The sequence below is a fragment of the Tachypleus tridentatus genome, chromosome 4, assembly GCF_004210375.1.
Source record: "Tachypleus tridentatus isolate NWPU-2018 chromosome 4, ASM421037v1, whole genome shotgun sequence".
NCBI lineage: Eukaryota > Metazoa > Arthropoda > Merostomata > Xiphosura > Limulidae > Tachypleus > Tachypleus tridentatus.
In genome coordinates, this window is record NC_134828.1 from 56974768 (window position 1) to 57002260 (window position 27493).

At 34.5% G+C, this 27493-nt stretch overlaps 1 protein-coding gene across 1 annotated transcript in view; it reads right to left on the bottom strand.

Annotated features, from left to right (window-relative positions):
• Nucleotides 1-373: 373 nt before the first annotated feature.
• Nucleotides 374-27493, bottom strand: part of LOC143249187 (aquaporin-9-like) — a 39273-nt gene continuing 12153 nt past the window's right edge. The window contains exons 2-7 of the mRNA XM_076498647.1: nt 25138-25264; nt 24440-24577; nt 18471-18589; nt 16499-16716; nt 4182-4354; nt 374-1993 (exon numbers count right to left, since the gene is read on the bottom strand). Coding sequence (XP_076354762.1) covers nt 1968-1993; nt 4182-4354; nt 16499-16716; nt 18471-18589; nt 24440-24577; nt 25138-25264 — 801 coding nt within the window. The 3' untranslated portion in view covers nt 374-1967. The remainder of the gene's footprint in view (nt 1994-4181; nt 4355-16498; nt 16717-18470; nt 18590-24439; nt 24578-25137; nt 25265-27493) is intronic.

Sequence of the window (27493 nt, forward strand, 5' to 3'; positions counted from 1 at the left end):
TGTAAGTTTCAGGATATGTGTGTGTTTTCTTATTGCAAAGCCACGTCGGGCTATCTGCTGAGCCCAGCGAGAGGAATCGAATCCCTGATTTTAGTGTTGTAAATCCGTAGACATATCGCTGTACTAGCGGGGGGCCTTTCAAGATATAATATTTTGGTAAAAAACAGGCTTTTGCACATTCAAGTCCAATGAAAAAATAATAATAAATACGAAATTGCTGTCCAAATGTTTTATATGGTACCAAATAATTATAAAATATAAATAAGCAATGTTATAAAATACTTGATATTATAATTAATGGTATTATATTTTGTAAAAAATGAAAAAAAGAATCTTTAAAAAACGTAGTTTGTTTTAAGATAAGAACATCCACTCAAATTTTATCTTGTTTATTGGACTTCATAAGTTTGCGGTACACAGAACATTACTTAAAGGTTTCGCTAAGGAAATCAAAGTAAATATACAAGTAGAAATCAACTCCGATTTATCTCGAATAATATAAATGATTCATCAGATGTATACGTGTTTTCAGGTAGAGATTATATGTGGTTGGACTTCCATCTAAACTAAATATTTATGGTAAAGTTTTATTTCTAATTTTGTGGAATTTCCATTTTCTCGTAACAATAGTTGGTAGTTAGCCTTTTGTAACTTAACGCTTGAATATTTTACTACTAAAACAGCAAGACTCGTATCCATGCACACATATAAACAAATCTAGATATATATATTTCGTGCTTGTTTCTAACACAGGTAGTGATTAAAGGGTTTATTGATGTTGATCTTAAAACTTAGGTTTCATATATACAGCAAAATGACTACGTATCTAAAATGGTACCATATCTTCAAGTAAATTACAAATATAAACCGATCAAAATTAACTTGAACATAGCTGTATTCTTCAGAGTTGAATATCAAACACATATAAGTCCACTCAAACAAATGCCTCCAATATCCTATGACACAGTTCAAACATGTATAAATTACTGCTAACATTGTCAACGAACTAGTGAGAATATTATTTTGGATTAAAACTTTAGACGTTATTTCGAATTTTAGTGAAATTTTCTTGAATTGTATTTGTTAGCAAGAAACCAAAATAATTATTGATGAATATTCTTAATGTTTGTTTGTCTATTTTTGCATTTAACTTTCAGTGATCAAACTCGAATTCTAGCACATTAACACTAAAGTTTAACGTTGAACAATTAGCGAACAAACTCTTAATCAAATAATTAAACTGATTTGTGTAATATGAAAATTAATCATAAATATAATCTATCGACGTTCAAAAGATTCTTTTGGAGCAAATTAACTTTTCTCCATTAATTCATTCACTTCAACAAATAAAAGAACGACGTTTCGATAATATTTTACTTTAGTAAGTCGATTTATTACAAAAACAAAAATAACTAATAAAAGTGTTAACTATAAATTAAATACGTTTTATTTTGTCAATAATTAGTTAAAGTATTGTATAGCAGCAGTCAATGGATACATGCTGTTATGAGCGCTTTATACGGCTCTGTGAAATATGTCAAGAGCAGTGCTTATTCAGAAAAAAAGCTAATTTATTAAAAGGTTTTGCATTTGTACAAAAATATAAATTTTAAAAATTATACCTATGATGGGCTTGAAATATATATATATATATATGTTCTCAATTAGTGACTTTTCGTTTTCCAACACTGCTAAAATCCATTACATAACATTCAAAAACTAGTTTCTTCTATAGAAAAAAATATGAGTGAAAGATCAACGAAACTCTTGATACGAAGAGATGATTGTTTGTTATATCTTTTTATATACTGAAACTATTTACTATATGTTGACCGTTTACATTTCTATCAGTTAGACTAGCCTCAAGATTAAAATAAGTGCTTTTGGGACGACGTTTAAATAATATAATTATTTCTTGATGGACTGAAAATTATCACGTAGCTAGGATGGAACAGATAAACTTCACTTCATACAGCAGTTCGTTCCTGTTTATCTGAAAAAGACATGATAAAAATGATCAGAACATAAATGGTTCTAATATGAGATATAATTCTTTAACCAAGAAAATTAAATATTTCAGATAAAAACTAATACATCTCTTATGCTGTTTGCTGGTGATTAATATCGTATTTAAACATCGTGTAGGGACTGAAAAGCCGTAGACATGATTATTTCTCTTGTAGTGGGCTTGTTTGTCTAAGTTTTAAAAAGTGGCAATGCCATTGTGTCCTTCGGTTTTGTGTGTCTATGGCTAAATAACTGACAAAAAAGAAACAAATTGTGCTCTCTATGATCCCCTAAAAGGATTGAAAATAGAAAAATCCAACTTGTTTGGACGTCAATATACTGGGCGAATTAAAATTTATATTTTTGTCAATTTTAATCTTGATTGTTTTCAATATAATCATGGTTTGACTTTTGAGTGTATAAATTTTTTAAAAAGGCCTAAACAAAAAAAAAACAGAATATGTTGTTTGTGTTTATTATGCCAAGCTATAATCCTACAGTTTTTACATAGTTTTTTTACATCAACTTGTTCTTAAGTGATTGACCAATAAAATAATTCGGTGCTTCATACAAAAAAAATATTTTGGTATCCTGTTGCACAAACGTATAAAATAGGTATAATTTTTTTATCTTATTACCTTAATGAAGATCTTACAGAAACACTTTAAAATAAACTCGCAAAACTTTATAATCTCCTACATAACTAATTCATTTAGAACAATATGTTTCTTAAGCTATACGACATTATAGCCCTTGTAACTAATATCATAGACTTCAAAAATGCAGTACGGAGGTTGATTGAATATTTGCTAAAAGTTTGAAATAATGACTTAGCCAAAAAAAGAAAAGAAATTGAGCTCTTTTTTGATGCGTATGTAAGATAGAATTATTATGTATAATTTCTTTACCCAATAGGTAAATAAATAAGTTCGTAATATGTTGTGTCGTTGAACATGCGCAGTCAGAGAATACCATTCTGTTCAACTTGAATTTTAGGCACTCACAGCTACCTGCCTTTTTCTATGGAGCCACACTGACAGTTTTGTAGCCAGTGTTCAAGATATTTCAGCCTACTTCAGTATATTTTTATTTGATTAATTGTGCAACTATTTGTTAAATTTACACTACCTGGTGATACCATTTATTAATTTATTTTTATCAGCTCGTTTTGTATCCCAACATCTAAAAATCAAGTTCTTTAGTTTTCACATTCATAATGTTGAACGTCTGTTCAACTATAACACTACAAAGTGAGTGGCCAAAGGATTTTCTTACTATCCTGAACAAAGAAAAAAAAAGCTATTTCAATGACATGCTAAATACACTTTAGACAAAAAGTTATAAAAAGATGTTTTCATATATTAAGTGAAATTTAGGTATATTTTAGTTTTTATTATCAAAATAACTTCAGTCTCAAACAATATTTTCGACTTTGTCCTTCTATTGTTTATTGGATATTACGCTTAGTTCAGAGCTGTTTCCCACTTTTGTCCTCTTGTGATAAATGTGGTTCCAGATTTTGAATCAATGAAATATTTTAAAATTAGAGATAAGCAGACTAAAATACTAAGCAAAAATCGACCATTTTTATTAGGGAAGTTAGATACGTCCTAAATTAATATTATAATCATTAAACATAAATCTCGTATTTGCTAAATTTAGCTGCTTTAATCTTTTACCATCTCCTATGTAAGGACAATCGTCATTCAACAAACTTTTGTAATTCTGCGAAGTTTAACTAGTTCAAACTTTTACCTTATTCTACACATATATATGACAATGAACTTTTAGAATACATCTTTAACTATGCAATGTTTCGCTAACTCTACAACATTTACAATGCTCTACATATAAGACGATAGACATTGAATTAACATTTTATATTCTGCAAAGTTTCATTAGTTCATGCTTTTAAACGTTTTACATATGTTTTATCAAGCATGATTGCCATAATGTTGAACAGAAAGAAGAAAAAATATTTATATTGTAGTTATGTTGTAACTTTCGTCACAGAAATTAGATTTTACATAAGGGATGAATAACTTTTTTATCGCTTTTCAACCATACCATTTACTTAGTGTATTATGAGTCACTGATTATATCTAATGTTCAAGTGACCTGAGTGACCTATAAGTTCTTTCATTAGTCCATTACGAGTAACTAATTATACTCACTGTTTGAGTGATCTGAGTGATCTATAAGTTCTTTCATCTCTTTCTGTGGTGGCTCCTCGTCCTCCTCATCAGGCCAATGAAGCTCCACACCCAGGTAATACATCCAACCGCCGATGATGGCACCAAGATGGGGTCCAATGATGCCCACCCAAAAGTAATTGTAATTACGATAACTAATAATAAAATAAAAAATGGTAAATAATGATCTAGATGGCACAGAGTTTTATATATTGAGCAACCAGTAACTTATGACTGTGTAGTGAAAGAAATACGTAACAACGAAATTAAAAACACTTCACTTTTTTAGATATTATGCTAAATTCAAAATTATTACTACTAATATAAAAATTAAAGATGGTATGAAGATATTGAAAAAAAAGCCAGCTTACAGTTTGGGGAAAAGAAGCAACGTCGAAACTTGTTGTTTCACTATAGGTTTTAGTTCTAGGCTTTCACGAAACCCCCCTCGGTGTGGATTCCTGTACGTGGTGAGGGGACCTCCCAGGGAAGGTTCTGTTCTATCTGGTTACCTTCTCTGGGATCTAAACATCCACCCACGTGTTTGCCGTGCGTGGCGACCCGTTAAAGGGAGGAGAGGATCCTGGTGGTTGAGGGGTCCAACCCTAACACACCACTTTGGCCTCGAATTCCTGTAGACGGGCGGCCTTTGGGTGGCCCCCCTTGGGTTAATCGGCTGGTCCACTTGGGCTAGAGTCAACCAAGTACCAGTGTTGGAAGTTCTCAACGGGTGTTGTGGACATTGTGCCTGATGCTGGTGTTTGGGTATAATGCTCACGAAACCCTGGCGTTGCTGCATTGTCCTTGCATGACTTTGTAGTGCGTCCCCTTGTAGGGCTCCATGGTGGGTGGGGTCAGTGGGTACCGAAATTTTTTCTTTTTCCTATGGATCCTCCAAAAATTTAAATAAAATTGTAAAAAAACAGTCAATGGGTAAGCGACCACGTCTTGAATACTCAGAACAGCAATCTTCAACATCAGTAACACACGTACCTCATTTTCTTATATTACATTCTCTTTCGGAAAAACCTTTATGGCAAATGTCCCCTTTTTTTATTCAAAAGGGACTAGAGGGACTTGCTGGCTCTCCAAAGTCAGTAAAGAAACTTCGATCTGGTGACATATTGGTTGAAACATCCACATCCCAACACAGTGAACTCCTCTTGAATTCAAAGGCAATTGGGGATATACCTATTGAGGTTACACCCCATGCTACCTTGAATTCTTCACGAGGAGTTATTGTTGAAAGGGATTTGAAGAACGTTCCCGAGTCAGAGATTCTCGCTGGTCTCTCCACTCAAGGAGTTTCTGCAGTGAGGCGCATCTCCACTCGCAAACATGGAGTTACACTAATAATATATACAATAATAACACCAACAAATACCCTCGTTTTAACATTTACTTCACCACGTGCACCTGCCACCATCAAGGCAGGTTATCTCATTTGCAGGGTTCGGCCATACATACCAAACCCTCTTCGATGTTTCCAATGTCAGAGATTCGGCCACTCAAAGACATCTTGTCGTGGTTCCCTGACATGTGCTCGTTGTGGAGGCAAGGACCACGATGCCTATGCCTGTGACATGAACCCACATTGCGTAAACTGCAATGGTTCTCACCCCTCTTACTTTCATTCTTGCCCAAAATGGTTGGAGGAAAAAGAGGTGCAGCGTTTGAAAACGACACATAACATTAGTTATCCTGAGGCTCGGAAATTGCTGTCCACATCTCCATCTCGGACATATGCTGCTGCACTTCATTCCACAACTACAGTGGAGTGCAGACAGATCTCTCTGTGCCTCCAAGAGAATCGTTTTCAAAACAAATGAAAAGCCTTTTGACCTCCGTGGTTAAAAAGGTTGATGAATCGACTTCCACACCCATCGCTGTTCCTCCCATACCTTCCAACAAACCTCAAGATCCACGTCTTTCAGTTTCAAATACAGGCATTTCTTCTGATACATCTTTTTCTCCCACCACAAGAGACAAAACAATTATTCGTTTGCGTCCTCAGTCACTGGATTCCCCTTCCAATAACAAAAACCTGCCCACCCGACCCAGAGCAGGATCCATGGAGGTTGATAAACCTCCTCCGACTAAAGACAGTAAAGAAAAAAGACGTGGTCGTAAACCGAAGGGTTCTCCAGCCACTTCACTTACCCGTTCTTAAAAATTGCCACCTTGATACAATGGAACTGTCGAGGTTTACGTTCTAATCTGGATGATATCAAAACGCTGATTGTTTCCTACCATCCTGTTTGTCTTTCTTTACAAGAAACATTTCTCAAAACTGCTGATACTGTCTCCATTCGGCAGTTTTCTCTGTACAGAAATGACAGGTTGTGTGTTGGTCGAGTACATGGAGGGGTGGCACTGTTGGTTGATCAACACGTGCCCACCCTGTCTTTGTCACTCAACACACCTTTGGAGGCTGTAGCCATCCGTGTTTCCTTGGGTCATACCATCACTGTTTGTTCTCTGTACCTGTCCCCTGGAGAGACATATGATCAATCAGATCTTCATGCTCTCGTTGAACAGTTGCCATCTTCATTTCTAATCCTAGGGGATTAGAATGGACATCATCCCCTCTGGGAAGTGCTATTATTGATGGGAGGGGCCGATCTGTAGAGCGGATGCTCTCTGATCACAATCTTTCTCTTTTCAACACTGGTTCTTCCACTTACTTTCATACACCTAGTCAGTCCTTTACCGCTATTGATTTTTCAGTTTGCTCCTCTTCATTATTCTCCCATTTTTCATGGAGGGTTGACAGTAATCCACTAGGCAGTGATCATTTTCCGATCCTTTTGAGAGAGACTGGCCGTGGTCGATGCCACCCTACCCGCGTGCCCCGGTGGAAGCCGGATCAGGCAGACTGGTCCACTTTCATTGCTCTCGCAGAACTTGATCCTGCCATCGTAAATCAGCCATCAATAGACGACTGTGTAGCAGCGGTAACTGACTGTATTACACATGCAGCTGCTCAGTGTATTCCTAAAACCTCGACACGTTTTCCACGATATCCTCGTCCGTGGTGAAATCCTGCTTGCCACTTAGCAAGGAAGGCTCAAAAGCGGGCCTGGGATACTTTTCGTAGATATCCCACACTTTCAAACCGGGTTGCTTTCCAACGGGCCCGTTCACATGCTAGGTGGGTAAGACGTCAAAGCCAGAAGGAATCTTGGATTAAGTTCACAACCAGTATATCTTCTACCACCAGTTCCAAGATCATATGGGACAGGATTTGAAAGGTTAATGGGCACTACAATTCTGTCCCCCTCTCGATCTTACTCTCTGATGGTCAGGAGTTGACTAATGTTCGGAACATCGCTAACACTCTAGGTGAAAGCTTTTGCCGGGTATCTAGCACTTCTGCTTGTTCCTCCACCTTCCTGACCATCAAGACTCGGGCAGAGCGATCACCTCTTTCCTTTCGAACTGACTGTTTCTTTGACTATAATTTTCCCTTTACCCTGGTGGAACTAAAAATGGCCCTTCATCGGTCTGCCAGTACGTCTGTTGGACCTAATGATATTCATTATGACATGCTGCACCATCTATCTCCTGCTTCTCTTGATGTCCTTCTGATTGCTTTCAACCGGATCTGGCAGGAGAATGTTTTTCCTAATGCCTGGCGCCAGGCTATTATTTTACCTTTCTCTAAGCCAGGGAAAGATCCCAAGATTCCTTCAAACTACCGTCCAATTGCTTTGACGAGCTGTCTTTGTAAGACATTAGAAAGGATGGTTAATGCTCGTCTTTTTTGGTTCCTTGAATCAAACAACCTCCTTTCGCCCACCCAGTGTGGGTTTCGTCGACAGCACTCCACCACAGACCACCTAATTCGTCTTGAAACATCTATCAGAGAAGCCTTTCTCAATCGCCAACATCTTGTATCAATATTCTTTGACATAGAGAAGGCTTACGACACAACATGGAGGTATGGCGTTTTGCGAGACCTCCATACATATGGGTTACGTGGCCATCTACCCATGTTTATTAAAAAAATTTTAATGGACAGGAGATTCCAAGTTCGTGTGGGTTCGACACTTTCCCGTTCTTTTGTACAGGAACTTGGAGTCCCTCAAGGCAGTTTATTGAGTGTTACACTCTTCAGTATAAAGATAAATGCCATCACTGAACAACTCCCTCTCACTGTTGCGAATGGGCTGTATGTCGACGACTTTCACATCTCATGTCAGTCGTCAAACATGAGATATATTGAGCGGCAATTACAAACTGCCCTCAATTGTGTACGGAAGTGGACTCTGGCGAACGGCTTTAATTTCTCTCTCTCCAAAACTGTATGCATGCACTTTTGCCGTCGACGGGGTATTCACCCGGATCCTGAACTTCATATCGGTGAAATTTTGCTGCCAGTGGTCCCGGAGACCAAGTTCTTGGGGCTTATCTTTGATCGTAAACTGACCTTTATACCACACTTAAAGCAGCTTCGGGTCAAATGCACAAGAGCACTGAACATCCTCCGTGTTCTCTCTTCTACCAGTTGGGGGGGGCAGATAGCTGTTCAATGTTAAAGGTATATCGTGCTCTTATTAGATCGAAACTCGATTATGGATCAATGGTCTATGGCTCTGCCAGACCCTCGGCCTTAAAGATCCTGGACCCCATTCATCACCAAGGACTTCGACTCTGCACTGGGGCTTTCCGTACCTCTCCAGTTCAAAGTATATATATTGAATCTCATGAACCTTCTCTACACCTTCGCCGTTTGCAATTATCTTTACAATATACTTCGAAACTTCATTCCTTACCAAAGCATCCCACCTGGAAATGTGTTTGCCTTCCTCGGTGGGCAGTACTTTTTCAGAACAGACGATCTGTCACTGCTCCGTTTGGCCTTCGCATCCGGGCGCAATTGGATGAATTGGGTCTGTCCTTGGATAACATTGCAGATTCCACAGGTCGGCCCATCCCACCATGGCTTATTACAGCCCCCAAATGTAACCTTTCTTTCAGTCACCTAAAAAAGGCAGATACTCCAGATTGGAAGTACCGTCTGTTATTCAATGAATATCTTTCAAACAATCATTTAGTTCCCATTTATACAAATGGTTCCAAATCAGGTAATTCATTGGGCTATGGTTTGCTATAGGTCAGTAATTACGCGCAGAATCCCTTCTACAGCTTCTGTGTTCACTGCTGAACTGTATGCCATATCTCTTGCCCTGGATCATATTGCAGCTGAGCAGTACTCCAACTGCACTATTTATACTGATTCGCTTAGTTCTATACTTGCCTTGGAATCGCTACACGTTAGCTCACATCCTATTCTCGCTGATATTCGAAACCGACTGGCCCATTTCTTATTAGCAGCTACTTCAATCCAGTTTTTCTGGATACCAGGCCATGTTGGTATTCGCGGGAACGAGCTTGCAGACATGGCAGCTATATATGTCTGCTTCAGCACCATCACTCCTATGCCTATTCCGTACATGGACTATGGTGTTGTCTTCAAGGCTCGGCTCCGTGCCAGCTGGCAGTCCACTTGGAGTGAGCAACGCGACAACAAACATTTTCAAATCAAACCCAAAATTGGACTTTGGCCATCTAGCTTCCGTAAAGTTCGGAAGGAGGAAGTTGTTCTCACTAGGCTACGCGTTAATCACAGTTTTTTAACTCATCATTTTCTTTTATCTGGAACTGATGCACCAATCTGTAGTTTGTGTAACACTCAAATCACTATCAGCCACGTTTTACTTTCTTGCCATCGTTACAATTCTCAACGACGGCAATATTTTAAACATATTTTTTCTCAGGGTCAGTCTGCAAAATTGGACAGAGTTATTGGTGATGGTGACTGTCCACCTTGATAATGTTTTTAATTTTTTAATGGCCATTAATCTTTTTTAATCTCATTTAAGTGTTGCATATTTATTCATTACACCTTATTAATTGTGGTTTCTTTTTACAGTTTTAATCTCTCTCATTGAATTTGACATTCGACAATGGCCAGAACATTAAATAACTCGACACCAGGACTGGAAAGGCCAACTTCAGGTGACTAACGCTACTGTTTGAACTATCCGTTTGAACTACTCGTTAGTCGTCCTGGCGAGTTGTTATTATACTTTTGTTGCATATCATTTCACACTTTTACTACTTTACTTTTTAGTACTTGCCCTATTGACTCATAACCCGAAACCAGGACTGGAAAGACCAACTTCAGATGACTGACGGTGGTTTTTATACTTACCTGTTAGTCTTCCTGGCGGGTTATGATCATTACCATTCAGCTACAGGTAGTCTTTTACAACTTTGTTGACTGGATGTCAACATTGGTTTTTACGCCATTTTCTGTTTTAATTGCCGTTTTGCTTTTATCTTCAATTACTTTTACAAATTTTACTCCATTTACTTGACTTTATCTTTTTACTGGACATTTGGCTACTCATTGTTACAATTTTGCTATGTCTCTTTTAAAACTTCTATTCCTTTAGATTTTGATACTGGTTGCTATGACACATAACCCGGAACCAGGACTGGAAAGACCAACTTTAGGTGACTGACGGTGGTTCTTGAACTTACCTGTTAGTCTTCCTGGCGGGTTATGATCATTACCTTTTTTGCTAGAGTAAATACCTTACAACTTCTTATACTCTGCCTTCTATCTTAACATTGTAGACTAGGTGTCAACATTGGTTTTATACTGTTTTGTTTTACCATCATTTCCATTTATGTCTATTACTACATTTATTTATTTATTTATTTATTTTACATTTTTACCGAATGTCTGGCGCAGATAGCCTCGCTGCTTTGTGCCATAAAACACTAAATCAATCAATCAATCAATCAATTCACGAAACCTTATTTACTCTTCATCCTAGCTGAATAGTTGTCACAAAGTGTTTGTTAGTTGTAGCAATATTATACGTGGGACATGTCACACAATGTTTGATAACTTCACAAGTTTCCAATGTGGATTGTCCTTCTACTCAATCCTATGGTTGTTTAAACGTTAAGTGTCTCGGCTTATAACATTAAAAATCTGGTTTTGATGCTTGCAGGAGAAAGAGCTCAAATAGCCCATTTTGTAAATCTGTGCTTTACAACAAACAACAATTAACACTACTTTTATAGGCATATATGAATGTAGATGCCAAAAATTCCTCCTCTGAATCAGGGTATGCAATTGTTTAAACTATGATATATTTTTATGCTGAGATATCACATTTTTATAATGAAGAAAATTCTTATGAAGGTCTTAAATGTACTTTTAATTTCTGTTTCAGAATATTAATAAGGCATTTACCTGGGAAAGAAATAACGTATGAAATAGGAATATATTAAAATACGTTTTTAAATAATATATTGGAAACATTTGTGATATTTTTCTTAAACTAGTTTTCATTTTGTATTTTTTACTTATCAAAACTCTGAATTAGATGTCTGAGCATGAAAAATGGTTCAATGGTAATAGAATAATCTTGACTTTATCTGGCTTCACCCATCCTAGATAAGATAAATAAAGTTACAGCATTTCATTATTTTCATTAGCGGATGGTTATGAAGTAGTTACGTTTTATATTCAGTATGGATGACACCTGCTTTCAGGCAAGTCTGGTCGTTTTTCAGGCTTATCAATCTTTAAATTTCAATTATCACAGAAAATACTTACAAGTTATTGAATAGATTCAAACGTTTGTGCAGCTTAATATTTCGTTGAACTTACTTTTTGTCAACTTTCTGGAGAATACATGCTCAACTCTTTACATCAGCTCTAAATTTGATCTGTTCGCCATCGACCAGACTGAAAAAAATGCTCTGCTTTCTCGAGCATCTCCAGTATCCTCTTAAACAGTAGGGACAAATAATGAACAAGAATTTTACTCAATTTTTCACAAACCTTGTATTGTCATCGGAAATTACAACTAAGAACGGAATCAAAAGAAGTATTACAATAAATTTCACAGAGTGTTACATAAACAAAGAACAGCAACTACATGTTCACTGAAACAGACATTAATTCATACACTAAATAAACAAAGGAAATGTTTCAATACACATTTTCAGTACTATTTAATTGCAGTACTTATTCTCATACCCTAGTACAACTATGAAAATCCCACAAAAGATAATCTTAACAATCTTTATACACCCAAGCAAAAACTGTAAAATTATTAAGGATAGTCTAAATAGACTTATTACTGGAACCTATAAAAATCAAAAACATAACAACAAAAGTAAGTATAATATAAGAAAAACTGGAATATTCATTCAAAAAAAAAAAAGAAAAGAATCAGCTATCACTACGTACAAACAAAATATGAAGTCTGAGACTGAAAACCTGAAAATAAACAGGTACTTCGTAAGAAATGTATAATCAGAAATTATATAATTAAATACGAGTCGAGACAAATTTGTGTTTTTTAAACTGTTCTTGAAGTATTGTTAAATTGTGAATAAAAAACAACACTGTAGAAGGGCTTGATTCTATAGGTCCTTCTTGAATATTCATAGCAATAAATGAAACTCATTTGTTTCATAAAAGAAATCTATTGACAAACAAATATTGTTTAAGTAAGCAAACGACCAAATCAAAAGTTTTTAAGGTTCGGTCATAGCTTCAGGATTTACTGTCATTTTTATAACTCATCGTAGCTGGTAGCGCGGAGAGTTACGTTTAGAAGCATAATCCTGGTTCAAACCTTATTTCTTCCTATTTGCAAACCAGCAGGAAAACAACCAGAGTTAAGTGTTTTATGTGAAGTCAAGAAAAATAAACAAATTACTACGCATAAATGTTTTTGTTTTCTATCTTTTAAGACCTCAATAATTATCACAGTTGGTTTTCATATGTGTATGGTAATTTGGCACTGGTTCTGCAACTACGAGTGGTGCCTGAGTGAATTTTTATCAGTTTACACTGCACTGCATTTTTTGTGCTTACTTATGGAGTAAATTTAAGATATATTGGTCAATGTGTTTGGAACAAAACATTTCAGAAAATAGAAGAGTATGGTTTATTTTCAACATTTTATGTGACGAAAAATCTCTAGATTTTTCAGTTTATTATACTGGAAAATCACTCCACCAAGTACACTGAAACAAAATGTTATACACAAAGTGATAACATTTCAATGTTTTTAACTGAAGAGAAAGTATGGAATTTCCATAGAATATAAAGAAAAATGAGGGTGGCAATATATTGGGGTAAAAAAATATGTCTCATGGTCAATAAAGCTGAAGAATTTGAGTTCTTTACGATCATTTAAAGGTTCGTTAAGAATGCGAACGGGATCCAATAAGATGAATCTCATATTTCAGTTGCAATTGTCTAATTAATGCTTATAAATGATAGACATTATAAATGATCAACATTATTAATAAAAGTATCGCTTATCTTATGCTGGTCATGAAAATATTGGGAGAAAAGAGTAGTTATTATAAATATTGCACAAAGAGTAGAATTTTAAGCTTCAAAAATCTCCTCAAGTTACTCGCTGAAACCTTCATCTGGCCAATTAACATTCAAATAACTCAGCTCTAATACTCTAGCATCTTCTTCATGAATGGGGGCATTTTTTATTTGAAAACAAAGTAACAAATATTAATATTTGATATGTGTAAGTTGTACTTGTATAAACTGGGCGATTTCTATGTATTACGCATGAAAGATAATGTCTTTCTTATTTGCTTCTATATCACTTAAAAAGGGGAATGTGTAATAAATGATACTTTTCAAGTTGTAAGCTCTTTAGTTCCTCATATTATAACAAGGTATTTTTGAGACCTAGAAGAATCACTTATGTTTTCAGTGTGTTATTAAGCGTATTAACCATCTAAAGAATTCAGTTGAAGTAAAACATACCCCCAAAACTTCAGTAAAACTGAACAGTTTTTAAGAACATTACTTGAAATATACTTTTACAGTTAATCCTTAAATTTCAGTTTTTTAAAATAACTATTGACAACTTTGAGTATTTTATGACCGGTATCAACACGGTCTCATTACATTCAATTGTGTGGTACGTATATTTATGTCCACCAACTAGTCAACAATAAATTTATATACTTACAACGTCAAAATCCAGGGCTCGATTCCCCACGGTGAACACAACAGATATCTCAGTGTGGCTTTATCAAAATAAAAACTTATATTTCCATTCACTTATACATTAATAGCTACCAATGACTATTATATTTTTTAGAAAGTCATTCAAGTGAACTCTGAAAATGCAAGAATCACCCAAGCAATTTCTCCTACATTTGTGGAAAACGATTACAGTTTCTGGAAGAAAAAAAAATATTACACAGAAGGTAAAGATAACTTAATACCGCTATTTTGTTTTTACAGATGGTAAAAAAAAATTGGCTCCACATGTGTGCTGTACAGTTTGTTCATATGGCTTGACATTGTGACTGAATAAGAAGAGAGTAAGTATGCCATTTGTAGTTCCAATAACACTGTGTGAGTCCAAATATCATCTAACTGACTTTTAATTTTGCTTGGCTACTTTTTCAGGATATTCAGGCAAAACTAAACAATAAATTAAATATCCAGATACTGCATCTGCAATGCAATCAGTATCTCACTGGGATGGTCTTTATGTGTCATTTTCACCAATGAATTGGGAAACAAAAAAGTTATCCTGCAAAGAAGACAAAAAAATCACCTTCATCCACTTTTCTATTCCTGTGACACTTTAACATAAACTGTCTCATCAGATCACCCAAAAACATCCAACTGATCTGATTCATGACTTTTCTGTCTCAAGGCAACATGGTTATCTTCCTGGCTCTTGTTTACAGCAATAGAATTTATCAGCTCCAGTAACAAGAGTTTTAATTCACTGAAGTTGATATCAAAGTCTTGCTTTTCACTACAGCATGCAAGATACTTTGTATTTTTATACATATGTTGATGCATCAATGGAAGAATATAGACTTTTTATTAAACCATCTAAAGCTAGTCTGAAAATTGTACTTATGCACAATGGAATCTCTAAGCCATCGATTTCCGTGAAAAAAAACAAACTTATAAAAGCATGTAAATTATACCTGAAGCCTAAAATACGTTTATTATTAGTGAAATATGTGTGGTTAGCTAAATTTTATGACACATTTGCTAAGCATGCTGGGTGGTATACCACACATACTTACTATTTGTGACTCTGGGACAGCCTAGGTGATAAAATTAATTTAAAAAAGGAGTAATGACCATTGAGATAGAATTAGATACCAGGAAATCCACAAAATGTGTTCCTAACCCGACGGTATATTAAACTGGGACTCATGAAGAATTTTGTTAAACGAATGAGCAAAAATCGTTCCTTTTTAACGAAAATTGATATTGTTATAATGTATTTTTAGCATTCTTAAATACGACCTTCAATTTTTAAATAAAGTTATTAAATAAAAAGTTGTTATTTTCACAATAAATAAGAATATTTTAAATAGATCTATCATAGCTCAAAAACTAGAAGTGATCAGTTTTTCAAAAGGGTGTTAAAAATTAACCTCGTCAAATTACTAGAAAGGCAACAGTGTTGTTCTTGCCTGGCGGTATCACATCTGCCTGACGATCAGCAAGATTTTTACAACAATAGAAACGAGTTTCAAATATAAGAACCACAGTTGAGTGATTATCCATTAAAAAGAAAAGAAAAAATATTCCTGGGAGCATGAGGATCTATCAAGCATTTCATGATATGCTCCAAATGTAAAACTCCTGTTACTAACAAAAGGTCTGTGATAGTTAATTGAGCTCGTGATCTGGAGCTGTTGAATATTCGTGAAAGTATTACACTTACTAAACTGAAACCGATAGTAAATTAGCAAAATTCAGCGTTACCACTTCTCCACAAACTGTAAGCAGTAACTTACCTTTATTAGTAGATCCTTACATTTAAGTATTATCTACTAATGCCTAAAATAAATGCATAGATTAGAAAATTTACTTATTTCAAAAAAAACAAAATTCAGTAGCATTTTACTTCATGTTTTAAAGCCAAAACAATCAAATAACTTTTATTAAACTGTCCTAATAAAAGCTTTGTATTTGTTTTTGTATGCTATGCTTACCAAATATGTTTCCTATCATATTAAAACATTCTGTTTCCTTAACTTTGATAGAAATTTCAAATATATTGCAAACCGAAAGAGATTAAAGAATTAATTTAGTAGAATAAAATACATCCTTAAATAATCTATAATAAATTAATCTTTTTGTTCCTTATGAAATCTACTAAGTTCGTTTATTAGTGTTTATTTATATTATATAACGAACATTATGATACCTAATAGTACATTAACATATTTAAGTGTTTCTTACTTACCTAAATGGTTCAGCGCCCCACCCAGCAATTGCTGTGAAAGCTCTGGTTGCAAAATCTCTTGCAGGATTTAAGGCAGCCATGCAGTTTGCACCATAGCACATAGCCAGAGCACAGATCATAAAACCAAGAGCGATAGCAGCGCCCCAGAGTGGAAATTTTACATTGCGTTCGTCAATAACTGCCAGAACGGTGAACATTAGAATACCAGTTCCTACAATCTAAAAGATAAATAAATCATAAATTCAACAGCACTACATATGTGTAATTAGATTACAAAAACTTCTAAATAATTATACTTACAATTAAAATTTCAGTGTTGAGGTTTTCGTATTGATTTTGATTTTTGTGTAATTTTCTTATTACTTGATCTTGCAAATATCTCATGATGAATTTCTTTAAAGTTCTTCATCCTACTTTGACCTCTGATATTAGATAACATTTGAAACCGTGCATGAGTAAACTTCACACTTTGTTTCAAATGGGTTTAATATAATAGGAAGAAACTTTTATATGTGATAAAAAAAACGGGGTAAAAGAGAAAATTTCTTATCTATAACGTTTGATTTTATACAACTGTAATACAAAACAAGTTTTGCTTTTAACAGCAATCTTACATTTCAAAGTAATAGGGCACGGCATGGCCAAGTGTGTTAAGGCGTGCGACTCGTAATGCGAGGGTCGCGGGTTCGAGTCCTAGTCGCCCCAAACATGTTCGCCCTTTCAGCCGTGGGGGCGTTATAATGTGACGATCAATCCCATTATTCCTTGATAAAAGTGTAGCCCAAGAGTTTGCGGTGGGTGGTGATGACTTCCCTCTAGTCTTACACTACTAAATTAGGGACGGCTAGTACAGATAGCCCTCAAGTAGCTTTGTACGAAATTCAAAAAACAAAGTAATAGCTGGAAAATAAACTTCATCTCAGAACTTTACAATTGTAGCAAAGTTTCTTCATAAACAAAATTTGCAGTTTGCTTTCCATTTACAAACAAATAAAGAGTTTGAGGTGATTCCACTCTTGATACCTTTTATCTCGTTAGTCATGAGGACAACATGGTTGTTTGGAAAGCATTAGAGCAACTTTGACACTAAACACCTTTACAATATTTAACATTGCCTAAAACGCTAATCTGTGAAGATGATTGTTTGAAATGACTCAATAGGTTGGGGATCATTAGTCAACAGGCTTTATAACATAGAAATAGGGGTAAATTCAATTGTAGCCATTAAGAACATTCCCCATAGTTTCTAGTGTTTATTTACAAATTTTGGTTTAGATTAGCCTAATAAGCTCAGAGAAGTTTGGATGCAAACAAACACTCTATTTTTATATAGATTTATATTTTTAATGTATCACTGTATAAGAAACTCGTATGTTCTTTGTTAACCTGAAGATGGCCTAAGAAGGTCGAAACTTTGTTCTGTACTTTATTTTAAGTAAAGATTTTATCCCCATACTAGCTTTCATGAGAATGCACTTTTACTTCAAATGGGGTTCTCGTCACGACTCGTCTCGTCAGCTCTTTCATTAACGCGGTATTTATATTTTCAAGGTTTCACAGCATCACAGATTTCGAGTGTTGCCAGATGTATTGTTTAATGCTGTATTTACATTTTAAATACTTCAAAACATCACAGCTTACTTTGAGATGTTTTCATTAATTTTGAATTTATATTTTTGAGGTTCCACAGCATTATGGATAACAGGAGCAATCAGATGTAAAAACTGTATTATTCGTTATTTCTAGACGTAATTACAGTAATTAAGAGTTGCTAACTTCAAGACCTCACGAAATATGTTCAGATACTTTCTAGTGTTATATAGAGAAGAGTAAGATTGTAAATTTGTTGCTTTGTTACAACACAAAATCAGTGGTCCATGCATCTCAGAAATGGCTGTCTTTAGCATATTCTTCAAAAATTTAGAGAAAATGATAAAATATACATCACTGTTAAACTCTCAGGACAACTCACCTGATCTAAGAAACAATTAGCAGTGGACACGTACTCCTTTGGGTAAGTTGCCCAAATGTAAGCCGAACCAGTCTCTCCTAGAATTGTTCTGTTACCACCATCATACCAATTGAGAGCATCTGTTCAAAAAGAAAATTGAGAAATAAACTTTTTATGTATACATGTTATCCTATCATTAGCAAGAACACATGGAAGGCCATCATATATAATTTGTAAAAACTGTAAGACTGTTCATTCGAGTCTTGGCGTTTTGTAGAGGCACTTCAACCTCTAAATATATATTGTTTTGCTTTAAGACTCAAAATAAATTCAGCTGTTAATGGCTTTACCTTTACTAATACACAATAGTAATATATATACCTATAACTGGGCCTGGCATGGCCAGGTTGTTAAGGCACTCGACTCGTAATCCGAAGGTCGTGGGTTCAATTCCCCGTCACACCAAACATGCTCGCCTTTTCAACCGTGGAGGCGTTATAATGTGATGGTCAGTCCCACCATTTGTTGGTAAAAGAGTAGCCCAAGAGTTGGCGGTGGGTGATGATGACTAGCTTACTTCCATATAGTCTTACACTGCAGTATTAGGGTCGGCTCGCGAAGATAGCCCTCGTATAGCTTTGCGCGAAATTCGAAACAAACCAAAACAATTCATATAAGTGCATACAAACAAAATATTTATATAGATATTAGTGAATTATTCAGAATGTACCTACCTGCTTGTCTACGTATACAGAATAAATGTTTTGTATATCTTACTATTTAAAAACAGGTTATATTATATAATTATTAACGATATTGTCTGTATGAATTATTTTTACGAGATTTTAGTTCTCTCAGGCAACATATAATCGTGGTGTTCATTAGATTTCACATAGGGCCCTATAGTTTGTATAAAGTATAAACTCCAACCGAGTTGGATTCAATACAAGGTAAAATTCAAAGATTTTCTTACAAATACTTAACCATCATGTGGATAGCGGATGTCTCGCAGAAGAGTTCTACCTGTGCTATCATACTGATTCTTCATCTATCGCTTTTTCAATAATCTCTTTCTGAAAATCGATGGCATTTTCGTAAGATCATAACAACTCTTCATTTAGCTATACCCCTGCATCGCCTGTTATATACATCCACACGATGCTCTTAACATAAAGTTACTTAGCGTCCCACCACTCACCATCTGAACCAAACACTCTGAATTTTACTTAGTACTGCTTCTGGGTCAGTCACAGATATTACATTTGCAACATTGTGTATTTGTATTATGTTATTTTCAGTAATCCAGAGAAGAGTTTACTTTATGGCTCCATTCCCACCCTTGTGTTATCTGTGGATAGTTTAAATGCTCTGCAAGCCTCATGTAGGACATTGTTGCTCCGTGAAACAGTGAATTATCGTCCATTTCTCTCACTATCTGTAGCTGTGACGAAAGGTGACTCTTCATTATGACATTTAACTAGGTGTTAATAGACTTTATATACTTCACTCTTTGTCCAATTTCTATATTATTTGTCAAGGTTGACTTCTATAACTCCTAATGGCAGTAAATGTTTATTTCAGAATGTGAAAATCTGAGATAAGTTGATAACAAGTTATCTCAATGATATCATTATACGTGTAGCACATGTCTAACTGTGCCTTTTCGTAAGGCACCTTAGGCAATCACTTCCTCATTTTAATTACTAAGAGTCATTGTGAAATTTGAATGTCGCGTTTGAAAACGATAGTAGCTCGATGATATAATGAGGAATTTTATACTGAAAGACCCTTCTAAAAATATTGCTTCTAACTGTTTTATACTGCAAAGTAACCCTTCTAAAAAATAATTGCAGTCAATCTACTACTGTTGTTGATGTTCTGTGATGCTGCACAGATTTAGTAAGGTATTCAAAACCAAACCAAGCTGCAGAATTTTGTTAGGTATCATAAGGCTTTGATGGGAGTAGCTGAAGTACATTTCAAAAGTATCTTTACAGTATTTTCTTTTTATATGGGTAGCCTTTATACTTATTAACGATAGTGCATAATCCAGAATGGAGCAAATATTAGTTTAGTAGATCATAAACAGGTTCTATATTCTACTGAAATGTTGAGTGCATGATTATAATGGAGGTGAAATTACTACCAGTTAATTCATTTTTCTTTCAGGAGAATGGCAGTGTCAAGAAAGGATGATGATGGATTATCCTCATCAGCATATATGTTGCTGTGCGTGTAGAATGTGCTTGTGACTTTGGTTGACTTTCCGATCATCCCTATGCGATTGCACTATTTGTTAAAGCCAATTGGCTATTGTTAAAAATTGACACACAGTAATTGTTTGGATTGACTGTAATGTGGTTAGATCAATGACATATACATTGCAGAAAACTCGTGGAGTGGAAGTCCCCGAGACAGATCAGTGTTAATAGTGATTTAGTCTGAATGACATTTTTCATTATTTATGATACATCTTCTGGTAGTTATTGCAACTAACGATTCACCTTACACATGTTATACTGATGTCTATTCTGAGCATTTAATCAGTAAGATAGGATTACTGGACTCTACTGGGGCATCTTAAAAATTTAAAGTTGGAACCAAGGTGCTCCAGCCATCTTCAAAGCCTTTTCATGTATCATCTGCAAATACAGAGCATTGATTTAGGTTTCTCTTCCACTGTGATAATCACTTAAAGTGGTAGTAGTAGTACTTCAGTCTGGTAGACCAGTCTACTAACATATTAATGTATTGTAAAAAAATAAAAATAAATAGATAAATTATGATCAACATGTTAGAGAAGTATAGCACTAACCAAAGCACAGACTATCCTTGCCCTAGTAATAGAGTTCTGTCACAAATCGTCCTCACAGTGCAGTCAGGTGTCGTGGCACTAATTTTGAACAACCAGCCTGTAGTAGCCACTAAGTTACTTATTTATTAGCTTAACTGAGACACAAAGATACGTATGGGGGATTATAGCTCTAAAGAACGGATTTACAACGCTAAAATCAGGCGTTCGATTCTCCTCGGTGGGCTCAGCAGATAGCCCGATGCGATTTTGCTATAAAAAACATATACAATAACAAAAAAGTTTTGTTTTTGTTTTTGGTTTTGGAATTTCGCACAAAGCTACTCGAGGGCTATGTGTGCTAGCCGTCCCTAATTTTGCAGTGTAAGACTAGAGGGAAGGCAGCTAGTCATCACCACCCACCTCCAACTCTTAGGCTACTCTTTTACCAACGAATAGTGGGATTGACCGTTACATTATACGCCCCCACGGCTGGGAGGGCGAGCATGTTTAGCGCGACGCGGGCGCGAACTCGCGACCCTCGGATTACGAGTCACACGCCTTACGCGCTTGGCCATGCCAGGCCCCAAAAAAAGTTAAAAGGCTTGTTGGTTATGTTTATTTATTTTGTTATATCTAAATATTACATTTTCTATTAGTTAATTAATTTTAATACTTTTTATACTTTTTATTTACACTAACTACCTAATATAAATGAGAATTAAGATAATATTAAAATTCCCACACTATTATACGTTTGAGATATTGACACAGGCCTCACTACAAGATCTTTACAATCCAATAATTTTTTCAAGGTTATTCTAATAAGTAGCTCAATAGATCAAGTAGTGACAGCACTTCGACTTAAAAAAACAATGGAAGTAACCAAGTCGAAATGTTTACCTTCCTAATTATAAGCGATACATTAGTAAGTGTATTATCTATGAATATTATATATAAGTATATTTGTTTTTGAATTTCGCTCAAACCTAGCCGTCCATAATTTAGCAGTGTAAGACTAGAAGGAATTCAGCTAGTCATCACCACTCACTGCTAACTTTTGAGCTACTCTTTTACCAACAAACAGTGGGATTGACCATCACATTATAACACCCCCATGGCTGAAAGGGTGAGCATGTTTGGAGTGACGGGGATTCGAATCCACGACCTTCAGATTACAAGTCGAACACCTTAAACACCTGGCCATGCCGGGCCCAAATATAAGTCTCAGCACAATGGTATGTCTGAAGACTTATGCTGCGAGAAACCGTGGTGGGCAGAGTACAGTCAGCTCTTTGCTTAACTTTGTACTTAATAACAAACAACAATAAATATAAAGGAATATTTAATTAAAGTTGTTAGTCTATGAGAAAGCAACGATCATTCGTAAAAGTTTTAAAAAATTATATGTGTGTCTGCATTGCTAGCCTTAATGTTACTACTTCAGTCCTAATTATATCTTCAGTAAAAATAAAGTGGAATCCTAAGATCATGAAATCAAAACAATCTGGAGAAAAATATTTAATTACCTAATTTTTGTTAAAATTATACATATATAATTAAAATATTTATCCGTAACCAATACTATAGTTGTTGTCAATTATATAATCTGAGCTTAATTATGATAACAAAAAAAATACTATATAATCTTACTACCTCTTAATTCATTGTAACCTTACTAAGTTATAAGAATTAATTATAGTGACTACTAAACGTAAATCAAACACATTATACATTAATTGTTCTTTAACAACAAATATAAACATTAATACCACCAATCAGAATAGTCTTATGTCTATATATAATTTCATTTATTTAAGGAAAGTGTTTTATTAATAAAATTGTGTCAACAACAATGGGTGTAACATTTTCAACAAAGTGATAGTAAAGAGATTCAGTTTATATATTTTATGAACAAATTTGTTTTAGTAAAGTAATAATTTTACTTAATATGTTAAATTCAAATAATTCGAAACAACAACTTGTATTAATATATTAAGGAATCCAACACTTTAGTTGCCCTAAACAAGAACCACCTGTAAACAGAATTCTAATATATTTAAAAAAGCATTAAGCAAGGTCTTTTTTTTCAACCAATTTGATATTATGCTTTTAAACGTTCACGCATAAAATAAATTGAGTGAATACTCCTTTTATTAATTTCAGCATCTTCTTATGTAATTTCTACTTGTGAGATACCCAGTTGCTACATTGGAGCTCCGATATACATAAAACATCTACTTAATTCAAACTCACACGACTTCAATAGAAGGAAAATGATAATAATTAAAGGAACTATTTCTAATTATATAAATACTGCAATTTTATTGTTTGTTCTTGTTTCGCTAGATGTCGTCCTTGGCAATTACACCGTCATTACATAAATGAGGTATTTCTTTTGTTTGTTGTTGTTCCGCTAAGGGTAGTTCTCGATATTTACACTGTTCCTAAGTTACGGTAATCAAATAATTTTATTGAGTATACAGTAATACAAATTTAAGTAGTTTGGATTTTTGCTGTATTGAAAAGAATAGCAATGAGCAACAGTTAAGCACTTCAATATACCAGTAAGAAACTATACAATTTCAGTACTTCTGCAGTATTCTTTTATCATACAAGTTTCTTTTTCATCTCCATTTGATAGCATTAACACAGTTTTTGCAAATGTTGCTCTCTTCGTGTTACAACAATTTACAAAGTTTTATATCTTTTATCAAAAATATCCTGATATTAGCGGGAAATTTTGCCATGTAACCTTAAGAAAGTTGTAAAATCTATTTTATTTGCTTGATAGTCTAATAAGTTTTTCAATTCTCGAACAGGTACACTGAAGCAGTAATGAAATTTATTAGTCCTTATTTTTGAAAATTTGGTACATTTCTACCTTTACAATTGTGTGTCTAAATGATAGCTCATATTAGATACACAAGTACCATCTTTACTTGTACATACAAGGTCCATTAATTAACATTTATTGATATATATATAAATGAATAAAAACCCTATAACCAGAGCGCTTTCGAAAGGTGGACTTTTCTTCTTCGGGGATAATCTGCTCCATTCCTCAAAACGCTCTGGTTATAGAGTTTTTATTCATTTATATATATATGAATAAATTTTAATTAATGGACCTTTAAAAATGAAAGCAATCATTATCATTAAGATACTATATATACAAAAAGAAGTTCAACTTGCTTACCTATATAATTAAAGTATATAATGGCAGAAGCTACGAAGGCTCCCAAGTGTTGAGCGACCAGATACACGGGCACTTTCTTCCAGGGAAATTTACCTAGGGATGCAAATGCTACAGTAACTGCAGGGTTGATGTGTCCACCTGTTTAAATGGAAAACGAATGAGTGATACGTTTTCCAAGTATTTAGTAATAATAGTTCCAAGAATATAAAAGTAAGTTAAAATAGTTTAAATTGAAAACTACTATGCATGTTTAGTAAACAACCATTCAAAAATCAAATAATCTAGATTGCGTTTCTTTTTGATTTAATAAGTTAAATTTAGTAGGGGTGGTATTCAGCATGTAACTAATAGAGATTTTTGTATATTTAGTTTGTTTATATAAATAAATCATACAGGGGAAAAGGTTTCGCTCGATATCATGAATCCTTTAAGACTACAGAAATTAATTCGGTTTCTTATTGCAGTTAGATTGATGAAGCTAAATAATCTGTCTAGAACTATTAAAATTTACGCTATATTACATTCATTTCAAAGTATCAAAACCATTTTAACGTTTTAATCAAGTGTTATTATATTTTTATCCATTTAGAGTTTATTGTTCTACACCATAGTATGCATAGTTTTTCCTTTAAAATGTTTTTAACTTAATACACGCTTTCTTTGAAATTCGTGTTTTTGTTTGCTTTTTTCAGCTATACCTGACACTCCCATAGCTGTGGCCAGCCCCATCATCACTCCAACACCCCATGCAAAAACAACAGCAAAAACATCACTGACACCTTTCTTTTCAAGGACAGTCTGTGCAAAAGCTGCGCCTCCAAATAACTACGAGAAAAAAACACGGAAATTTATAACAAGTAAATAAAAAAGTAATACTACTACTACATATGACTCCACGTTTCCAACTTTTAACGAAGTGGCTTAATATTACAAATACAATTACATGTTGAAGGATATTGCGTAATATCAGTAATCTCATATAATATAAATTGGCTGATGATATGGATGCTTTTTTTGAAGTAGTCTCGGATTATTTAGATTGCATGCACAATATATGCTTCATATCAGAAGTTGTCTTCATTTTGTTTGATGAAAAACTAGTAAATTCAAAACACATAAAATCCTGCCTGGCAAATTTGTACATAAGCTGGAAAAACCGAAATCTTTGGACAGTTTGATTTGATGTTTTCTTGGCATTAATAGGATTACATCTTTGCCATAAGTTTGTAGCTGAGCTTACGATAACAGATATTATGAAAAATTGCATTTGACAATAAATTCTCATAAACATGCATATATGTATATAATTCCACAAACCCTATATTGCAGTTAAGGAGCTAGGATTTGCAAAATATGTAATTGTTATTGTATAATGATCTCGAATGTTCTTACGACTTAAATATCCCCATAATATATCACTTTAGGGGTTCTTCCTGATGCTTTCTAATTATAATGATCATATCTGAACAAAACAATGGGAATTAGTTTGTAATACCAAATTCCCATGTCTGTGATATAATTAGTGAAATATTTGTAAATACTAACAAACAATATTTTTAAAGAAATAGTCTACCACAGCTTTCATTTACTTGATAAATTCGAATTTATTCTTCTTTGTCACAAATTAGGGGAAATCTATCTTCTATGAAAATTTGGCAACTTTTCTAGAAAAGGGAGAACTTCAAAGAACACAAATAATGCATAATGTAATTTTAATTTTAAGACATCAATGATGAAATATATAGCCTTATTCTATGGGCCGGCATGGCTAAATGGTTAGGGGCGCTCGACTCATAATCTGAGGGTCGCTGGTTCGAATCTCTTTCCCATCAAACATGCTCGCTCTTTTCTTCTTGGGAGCGTCATAATGTGACAGCCAATCCCACTATTCGTTGATAAAAGAGTAACCCAAGAATTGGCGGTGGATGGTGATGACTAGCTGCCTTTCCTCTAGTCTTACACTGCTAAATTAGGGACGGCTAACATAGATAGCTCTCGTGTAGCTTTGCGCCAAATTCAAACAAAAACAAACCTTATTCTATAGTGTTTTTTTTTGTTTCAAGATATACTTGAAACAAGATCAATATTCCTCGAACTTCCAACTGTTCCGAAAAACACTGAAATATGAACAGTTGTTCTCTCAACATAATGAAAACTAGAAATGTTGACTAGTTTTTAATTCAATATATCAGTCTTGACTCATATCTAACAGATACATTTTCAATGCTAAGTTATTACTTTATATTCCATTAAATGCTACATTTATATCTGAATATTAAAGTAAAAATGATTTTAAAAACATGCATTGTTCTGATCATCCAAAACATATGTTTAACATATTTTAATTAAACAACTGGTTCACTTCGTAAAATACGTAGTCCAGAGACTTAAATCTGCAGACTCACAACATTACAGTTTGGGTAATGATTCCTAGTGGGCATAGCATGTATTGCCCTTTATATAGGTTTGTGCTTAAGTAAAAAAACAAACAAAGAAATACTATGGTTATTACAGATAATTATTTAGGTACTTTTTCAGGCGCTACATATTGAAATTTGTTTCCTTACGCCATATTGTTATGTGTTATTTATAGATTAACAATAAATCAATTGTGAAAGCTTATGATTACTTTAAACTTAAATCATAGCTAATGTATAATTAACCATAAACCTTTGTTAATTAAATCTGACATAATTCGAGAGCAGTTAGTGAGTTAATATTGTTTGTTCTCTGTGTATGCTCGGCCCAGCATGGCTAAATGTGTTAAGGCATTCGAAACGTAATCCGAGAGTCGCGGGTTCGAATCCCGCTCGCACCAAACATCCTCGCCTTTTCAGCCGTGAGGGCGTTATAATGTAACGGTCAATCCCACTATTCGTTGGTAAAAGAGTAGTGCAAGAGTTGGCAGTGGGTGGTGATGACTAGCTGCCTTCCCTCTAGTCTTACACTGCTAAATTAGGGACGGCTAGCGCAGATAACCCTCGAGTAGCTTTGCGCGAAATTCAAAATAATTGTGTATGCTTACATATCTTAACTCCAGAAGTATCGTGAAAG